Source organism: Haemaphysalis longicornis, unplaced genomic scaffold, assembly GCF_048455015.1.
Source record: "Haemaphysalis longicornis isolate Haplotype H1 unplaced genomic scaffold, Haemaphysalis longicornis Haplotype H1 scaffold_1, whole genome shotgun sequence".
NCBI classification, from domain to species: Eukaryota; Metazoa; Arthropoda; class Arachnida; order Ixodida; family Ixodidae; genus Haemaphysalis; species Haemaphysalis longicornis.
Window position 1 is genome coordinate 337685719 of NW_027526203.1, and position 9046 is coordinate 337694764.

The 9046-nt window shown below is 52.5% G+C and overlaps 1 protein-coding gene across 1 annotated transcript; it reads right to left on the reverse strand.

The window, feature by feature from the left end:
* Window positions 1-273: 273 nt before the first annotated feature.
* On the reverse strand, window positions 274-7051 carry LOC144159719 (uncharacterized). Its single transcript, XM_077691412.1, has 2 exons — window positions 6371-7051; window positions 274-351 (listed from the first exon to the last, which is right to left on the reverse strand). Exons 1-2 carry the CDS (start codon window positions 7049-7051, stop codon window positions 274-276), a joined length of 759 nt encoding a protein of 252 aa, XP_077547538.1.
* Window positions 7052-9046: the final 1995 nt, after the last annotated feature.

Here is a 9046-nt window from a genome sequence, read left to right on the forward strand (position 1 = left end):
ACAAGTTGATAATAATTTAGATGAGACAGAAAAAAGTGGTAGATTAGTATTTTTACTCCAGTTGGTATTACGAATCTCAGTTTTGATAACGCGCCCACAACGGAAAATAGCTTATTTATCACATAGTTTACGTGAATATTCCAGTTAAGTGAATTAGAGAAATGTACTCCTAAAATTTTAAAGTCGCTCACGACCTGAATATTTTGTGACATAGGAAAGGGTACAGTTGTCCGGTCCGATCGGAGGGACTTCCAGGATGAAGGCCTGTGCCTTTCAGGTGCCGCCTTCTGGCTGAGTCCAGTGAAGGGCACGCCCATAATCGATGGTCCGCCTCAGCTTGTTCGGCAGGATCTGTGCAAAAGGGGCAGGTGTCTTCGAACGGGACATGGTAGCGTAGTGGCCACGACCGGGTCACAGCAGGTGAAAGCGCCACTCCAACGCGAAGTCTGTTGTCCGTGACGATGACGATAAGAAAAACACGAAAATATGCACTTTAGGTGAGCTAAACAACTTATTTAATCTAAGGAAAGGAACGTTACACAAATGATGCTTCTTCTTTGGGGCTTGGACGGCGACTGGCGCCCGTCTCCTGCTGTATCGCCGCTCCCACCGCCGGGTCTGGTCCCCGTTTTACGAGTCCGCCGCGCAGCGAGCATCCGGTGAAACGTAACACCACGCGCCTGAGCGCAGGGGGCCGCCGCCGAAACACAAACACACCACGCAGTTGGGAGAGCCGGGGGCCGTATATGTAGTTTCGTGGCGGGAGAGCCGGGGGCCGTATATGTAGTTTCGTGGCGTTCCGTGCGCGACACATTCCCCCCCAAATGACTCCGTCATTTGCCTTTAGCTACATAGTTCCAATGGGTGAAGTAGTTGAATGGGTCTTCGGAGAACTGTCCCTCCAGGCAGTCGTACTTCACAAGATCGGACCTTTCCGTCACGGCCAGGAAAGGTTGTTTCAACGGTTCCCATTTTCCACATCTGTCTGGGCTGCATTGTTTTGCCTAACAGCACCAAGTCGCCGGGTTTTAGCGGTCTGGGTGTCTTTCCTTGCAGCTGAGAGTTCCGTAGTTCTCTCAGGTATTCTGTAGCCCACCTCTTCCAGAAATGGTTCAGCATTCTATTCCTATGAGACAGCGTTTGCCTCAATAGGGAAGAAGAAAGTGCCGTTATCTCCTGGCGCTGTGCGTTAGGTAGCGATGTGAGACGTCTTCCAGTCAAAAACAAGGCTGGAGAAAGTGGTTCAGGTTCGTTGGGCTCGCTGTAGACATGTGTGAGGGGGCGCGAATTTAGCATTGCCTCTACTTCGTTCAGCGTTGTGCACAGTTCCTCAAATCCGAGGCTGCTCGTTCCTAGCGTCTTTTTTAGAGCCTGTTTAGTGAGTCCGACCAAGCGCTCATAAAAACCGCCCCACCATGGCGCGCGTTCCACAATGAACTTCCATTGTATGCGAAAGTTGGCGACGAAGTTCTTCACCTCTTCGTTTGTAATGACTGACCAGAGTGCGGCTAGATCCCTACTTGTCTTCTTGAACGTGAGGGCGTTGTCACTATACATAGTGCTCGGTAATCCTCGTCGAGAAATGAATCGACGGAAAGCCAGCAGAAAGGAGGACGCCGACATGTCACTCACCAACTCGAGGTGTATTGCTCGGGTGACACCGCATGTGAAGAGCACGATGTATGACTTTGTACTCGTCGCTCCTTTAACGAGAAGAGGGCCGGCAAAATCGACACCGGTCACTTCGAAGGGAGAGGCCCGGGTGATGCGGTCAGTCGGAAGGGGGGCGGTCACTTGGCTTGCTGGCCGCGAATGAAAACGTTGGCACGTTATGCACGTCTTTATGGTTCGCTTAACCAGCTGCCTTGCTCCGATCACCCAGAACCGCTCTCTCACTTGCGCCAGTGTATCCCGGATGCCTCCGTGCAACATTTGTTGGTGACACTGCAAAGCTAGAAGCTCCGCCACTTTGCTATTCTTGGGTAAGACGGCGGGGTGCTTCTCGTTGTATCCAAGTTGGCTACGCTGAATCCTTCCCTCAACTCTTAAAATGCCAACACTGTCAATCATCAGTGACACATTTCTCAAAGGCGAGTCAAGGGGAATTCTTACTCCTTGGGCGACACACGCAACTTCTCTTGGGAATCCCCTCTTTTGCTCCCGACGTATCCAGTACTCCTCAGCCTGATTCAACTCGTCGGCTGTGAGGGTTCCCAATTCGGTGCTTTGTCGTTTAGTTCTTGAGATGAACCGAAAAACCCATGCCGTGACTCTGGTTAGCTTCGAGTATTTCCCGTAGTGATCCAAATCGATCACAGCCGACTCCGCAGTGGGCGATGTCGTCGCTGGCAATGTCCTAGTTTCCTTCCTTTCTTCTAGTTCAATTTCACTGAATGTCGCCTCCGGAACCACTGCGGGCCAGTCCGACTCTCTGCGACAAACCCACGGTGCTCCGTTCCACCATAGGGCGTTCGCGGACAGTTGCGCGGCTGGGATCCCGCGTGTTAGAAGATCCGCTGGATTTTCCTTTCCCGGACAATGTCTCCATGTGCACTTGTCCGTGAGGTGTTGAATTTCGGTGACTCTGTTGCGTACGAACTGCTGCCAGCGGTCGGAATTTCCATGGATCCAGTGGAGCGCGATTGTTGAATCCGACCACAGGTAGACGTTGGAAGGCTGTTCCTCGAGGGTTTTCAAAATGTAGCGACACAATCGAGCAGCAAGCAGGCATGCCATTAGTTCAAGTCTCGCCAGTGTAATTTCTTTGACTGGCGCCACCCTTGACTTGCTTATCAGGATTGTCGAGCTTGCACCGTTTTCACCCTCGACTAGTGCACTGCACGGGCCCGGGCTGGCCAAAAAGCCCGAGCCCGGCCCGGCCCGCGGGCCGGGCTCGGGCCGGGTAGCACACATTTTCTCGGGCCCGGGCCGGGCTCGGGCTTGAACGAAAAATGTTTCGGGCCTTGCCGGCCCGAGCCGGCCCGAGCAGTGCCTGAGGCACGGCAGTGTTGTGAGGCTAATTCTAAATTGTTGATAGCAAGAAGTTTTCCCATTGATATTTGAGGTTAAGTGAAAAGAAAAAAAAAGCGAAGTGCAATGTCACTATGGCGCCGTTAAAAAAACATGATAAATAGACGATTCTGCTCAGAAAGCCTTCACATCAATTATAAAACAGACAGTCTGGGCAGCATAGTGGGAGAGAGCAGGCCAGACGAGGGCACTCCAGACACACAATACAACATGTTTTTTGAAATAAAACAAACAGAACAATGGCGATATAGACTTCGCACTGTCTACTGTTGCCACCTCCGTGGTAGCAAGCGGCTAGCGGTAGCAAGTGGTAGCAATCCTAATTATATTATTGTGATCACAGTATTTCCCATTCATTGCTTTATGTAGTCGCTTTATGCTTACGCTTTTAGGTTAAAAACAGCAAACGTTTTCGGGCTCATGTTTATAGCCTTTTGGACTCGGGCTGATACTTAGAAAGTCTGGCGGGCACGGACTTATTTCATTTAAATTCTACCGGACTCGGGTCGGGCTCGGGCTGCTATTTTAAATTTTTGTCGGGCTCGGGCCGGGCTCGGGCTCACATTATAAAAATTTGTCGGGCTCGGGCCGGGCTCGGGCTCCCGTTTTAAAAACTTGTCGGGCCCGGGCCGGGCCCGGGCCGTGTCTCTACCGGGCCGGGTCGGGCCGGGCCTAGAAATTCCGGCCCGTGCAGTGCTCTACCCTCGACGGTGAGGTAGGCGACCGCTCCGTATGCCAGCGGACTGGCATCGGCGAAAATGTGAAGGCAGTCGGTCCTCCCTCCGTTTACCTGCGACCCGTAATACCGTGGTACTTGAACCTCGGAAAGATGTTGGAGCCCGTCTAGCCACTCCGTCCAGGCCGCCGCGATGTCGTCAGGTAGCGTGTCGTCCCAGTCTATGTTTCTCCGCCACAGCTGTTGGAATAGGATCTTGGCCCGCACGATGAAAGGAGAAAGCCACCCCAGTGGGTCATAGATCCGCGCCGTTGTTTGCAGCATGGACCGTTTTGTGGGTGGTTCTACGTCGCGAAGGCGATCCGTGCATGGAGAGAACGTTAACTGGTCAGCACATGGGTCCCACGTAAGTCCCAAAACCTTCAGTACTCCCGACAGATAGCCGAGATGAATGGCGGCCCGGGAGTCACGCTGGAATTGCTGGCGTAGCGTTTCGCTGTTAGACGACCATTTGTGCAGTTTCATTTTCGCTGCTTCAAACATTTCCGTCGCATCATTGTAGAGCTTTATTGCTGATTCCTCACTTTCAGCTCCCGTTAACAAGTCATCCACGTAGAGACTGTTCTTGATCCGACTCGCAGTTTGAGGGTACCGTTCTTCGCATTTCCCCAAGTGGTGTTGAAGCGTTGCAGAAAGCAGAAATGGGCTAGCCGTCGTTCCGAAAGGTACACGGGTCATGCGCCAAGTCGCAATCGGTGGAAGTGATTCACCCGGTTTTGGTGTTGTTTCAAACCACAGAAAACGCAACGCGTCTCTGTCGACCGGTCGTATGCCCACCTGTAGAAATGCTTGTTCGATGTCCGCGACCAGCGCGACTCGGTGTCTTCGGAAGTTGAGCAGTAGACCGACTAAATCGGCGGTCAGGTTCGGCCCGCTTTCCAAGTTGTCGTTGAGTGATTTTGCTGAATTGTGCGACGATGCGTCAAAAACCACCCGAAGCTTCTGGGCGTCACGTACTACAGCCTGATGTGGCATATAGTAAACGGCATCGGCTTCACTCATGCTGTCTTCGATAAGTTCTGCTATTCCCAGGCGTTCGTAGTTTCGGATTACTGCGTCGTAGTCCTGGCACAAGTCTGGGGAGCTTTGAAGGCGCCTCGCCAAGTGCTGTAAGCGCTTCAAGGCTATCTCCTTATTATGGTGTAGCGACGTTATTGGCTTCCAAGGAAGCGCCACCTCGTAGCGTCCATCCACTCGTTTGACGGTCTCCTCGAAAAATTCGAGGGTGGGATGTGGGCTCTTCGTTCCGTCGATGTCGTTCACTCCAATCGATTCCAGCGTCCAGAACTTGGTCAGCACGTCAGTCGCATTTCTTTCAATGACAGACGTTCGCAGCGCGATTGTTTGCGTGCACTGGGACGACGCATAACTCCCCTCCACAGGTCCTTGAATACTCCAGCCGACCGCCGTCTCCACTGCCCTTAGCTTTCCTTCGAGCTTAGTGGTCCGGCCCGTCGTGAGCTGCCAGAAGTGATCAGATCCGATGAGCAGTTCGATACTTTCTGGGCCACTGACATCAGCCACATCGTAGCCGAGGGCCGTGAGACGATCGGTCCACATACTTGGGGGTGAAGGGAGAATTTGGTCACAAATTACATCGGTCTCCAGAACATCTAACTCAAGTTCCTTTCGATCTTTGGTTTGCAGTTTTACAGCCACTCTCTTATACAGTTTCTCATCTTGGTGACCTCCGAAGACGCCAACTGTAAGCTTCTCGCTTCCGAGCAATTTGCATCCCAATTTCCTCGACGTAGCCGTTGTTATGTAAGAGCGTTGACTACCGCCGTCGAATAGGATTCGCACCTGGGCTCTGGAAGCCCCTCCGCAACACCAAGCTGTCGCAGTTTGGAGCAAAACCGTCGGTTTGGGGAAGGTTTCACTTTCTGTGACGGGAGCCTCAAGAGTCACGTGCGCGTTTGCGACGGGGTTGGTCGCTTCTCCCGCATTCGCCCTTGCATACGTCGGATCGCACATAGTGCTAGCATGTCTCTTCTGACACTTGGTACAGCGAACGTTTGTCCTGCATGCGCGGGCCTGATGACCTTTGTTCGTGCACCTGAAGCACCTTCCCTCGGACAGCAAAAGCCTTTTCTTTTCTTCTATTGTTTTTGTACCTCCGCAGTGTTGCGTCGTATGGCCGTTAGTTTTACAAAAGAAACACCATTCTTGAGTTGCATTTTGGTGTAGCATTGCAGCTGATGGAGCATGCCTTTGTTGGTCTTTTGCGTGCGATTTGGAGCCTCGATCGTTGGTGTTGTGCCTCGTAGGCGGTTTCACGTCTATGCATTGCAGTGCAGCAAGGTTTTCGCGGCTTTCCACTTCAACTCCAAGGAATGACAAGAGCCTTGAAAACGTGCAAACGGTACCTTTCTTTTCTCCACCCGTCGTTGTTGGTGAACCGTCTGGGTTTGTCTGTGGTTCGGAAGTAGGGCTTCGCGTTTCCAGTACTCCCCTGCGGCTGAAGTCCAGCAAAATGTCTCTCGGAATCGCTCTCTGCAAGACGGGAAGCAACATACAGTCGAAGGTGTCGAGTTTTCGGCCAAGGGCCTCGAGTCCCCTAATATGCGCTGACACAGTGTCGTACAGACGACGAAGTCCACGCACATCGTCTGAGGCGCGCACAGGCTGTATGTCGATGAGCTTCTTCATGTGCTCCTGAATTAGGAGCTCTTCGTTGCCGAAGCGTTGTTTCAGAAGCTGCGTCGCGTCAGTGTAGCAATGGGACGTGGCCGGCAGACCGGTCAGCACGGAAGCTGCGTCACCTGTTAGGGATGTTTTCAGGTAGTGGAACTTGTCCAGCGTGGAGAGATGTTCGTTTTTGTCCACCATCTGCTCGAACAGCTCCCAGAAGGACTGCCACTCATGCCGCCGTCCGCTGAACTTGCCCAGTTCGATTCTTGGTAATTTTGCGTTGATCCGTTGTGACGTCGTTGGTTGCGATCCGTCACCGTTCGTTGGTACGGTTGCTTGGGTTATCGTTGCTTGATCTGGAGAGTCTTGCCTTGAGTCGCCGTTAAAATGCTGCTCCAGCCGTGCCAAGCATTGGACGATGCGGTCCTTGTATTCCAATACTTGGCTGTACTCTTCCTCCAGGTCGTCCTCGGAAATGAGGGGCTCGATCTCCTTGTTGACAGTGTCGAGCTCCCTTTGAATGGATGTCAAGCGTGCATGTAGCACTCTCGCCTCGTTCTGTGCGAGGCTACTTTGCAGGCTTTGCTGACTTTCGTTGATGAGGCGTGTGGCCTGGGACCGGAGAACAGTACGTTTCTTGCGCCCGCGTTCCATCTTCACCCAAGAGCACCGGAGTTCCTTTGGCTCACCCGTAGCACATCACAGGGTCGTTGTAGAGACGTTAGGGCGTGGTTTCGTTGATGTAAGTCCACGGCACGATGAATTCCCGGGTTTCGGCACCAGAATGTTGTCCGTGACGATGACGATAAGAAAAACACAAAAATATGCACTTTAGGTGAGCTAAACAACTTATTTAATCTAAGAAAAGGAACGTTACACAAATGATGCTTCTTCTTTGGGGCTTGGACGGCGACTGGCGCCCGTCTCCTGCTGTATCGCCGCTCCCACCGCCGGGTCTGGTCCCCGTTTTACGAGTCCGCCGCGCAGCGAGCATCCGGTGAAACGTAACACCACGCGCCTGAGCGCAGGGGGCCGCCGCCGAAACACAAACACACCACGCAGTTGGGAGAGCCGGGGGCCGTATATGTAGTTTCGTGGCGGGAGAGCCGGGGGCCGTATATGTAGTTTCGTGGCGTTCCGTGCGCGACAAAGTCTGTGCAGCAAAACCTCTTCCCAGCGAGCAAGTCTACTGGGGAGGTCCATTCCACACGGTGGGATGAGGGCACGTGTGGCGCGATGCAGATACTCCTTCCGTTGGAAAAAGTTTTCTGTGGGACCGGTTGTTAACATTGGCAGCGGCCGAGGAATAGACGCAGGGTGACAAGCCCTATCCGCTGCAATGTGAGCGGGGAGCGTATTCCGCCGAACCCCCACAACAGCCGGAGATGGCAGGGGTACGTGTCTAATAGTGCGTGGACGTTCCTTGAAATTGTGCAATTGTTGGATAGTCGGCGTAAATCCCGTATCGCCTCCGTGGAGTCCGTATGAAGATGCAGGATGGAACCCACTGGGGCGCTCAGGGGCCGGCGTTAGAGCCTGAAGGCCATCCCGGATGGCTGTGAGCTCCGCGAGTACAGATGGCAGGGTGCAGATGGTTTGGTAGAGGCAAGTTTGAGAGGCGTCAGGGTAGACGGGACACTGCATCGCAGTAGATAAAAAATGGCAGCATCTCCACTCCGTGGATGATGGCGAGGGTGCGGAGTACGGGGACTCGAAATTACATCCAATTTGCGCCTCGAGTGACATCCGATTTGCGCCCCTACCGTCATTCGATTTAAGCCGTGAGTTGCACCTTGATCATTCCCTAAATGAAACTGCAACTCACGGCTCAAATCTAATTTAGCTTGATTTTCGCTTGATGGTGGTGTGCGCACGGATGGACGCGAACGGACATTGTGCGGTCCTAAGGTACTCCGTACCTAAGACGTCATCCTGGGCCCCGTTCAGTAGCGTTACGGAAGGCTGGCTGCTGTGGAGCCGAGATCGGGGCAGTTCGGCTTGGTCAATGGGTCTGGTTCATATTTTTTACCAGTTCTTCTACAGCTTAGTTTGCACCCTGGTGTTTGATTATTTCAGGTTTGTATTTTGTGGTGTTTGGAAATTTGCATGTCAGGGCTGGTCTTTCCTTTCCTCTTAGGGGGCAGTCTATGAGCTGGCCATCGATATTTTGTGCAGGTTTTCCTCATTTGCAAGAGTTGGGGTCAGTTTCGTTCGTACAGTGTCCGGTGATTGCCTGGCTTGTGTATTATTTCGTAGGGAAGTGCGTTGGCATGAGGGAAATGTTTCTTATCCATTGATGTGTTGTTCCCTCTCCGTGTGTGAGTCAATATTCCGTGTATTTTCTGTGTATTTGTTTGCATAGTTGTGACTTAAGAGTTTGGTTGCTGGTATGTGAGTGGCATGCCTTAATTTGTGGCCTGTTAACCGACCATCGTGCCACCTTTGTACGTTGAATTGATCATCGGCCTTTGGAAAGCATTGGAACACACAACCGCCAGTTTGAACATTTAACTATAGGTTTTGTCGAAAACTTGACATCAGCGTAAAAGTTCGGAAAGTGGGGGGGCCTTGCCCCCTCTGGAAAAATGTGAAGGGGCGACCCCCCTCCCCCCCCCCCGGTCCCTAATGTCGTAAACAACAAAAAAAAAA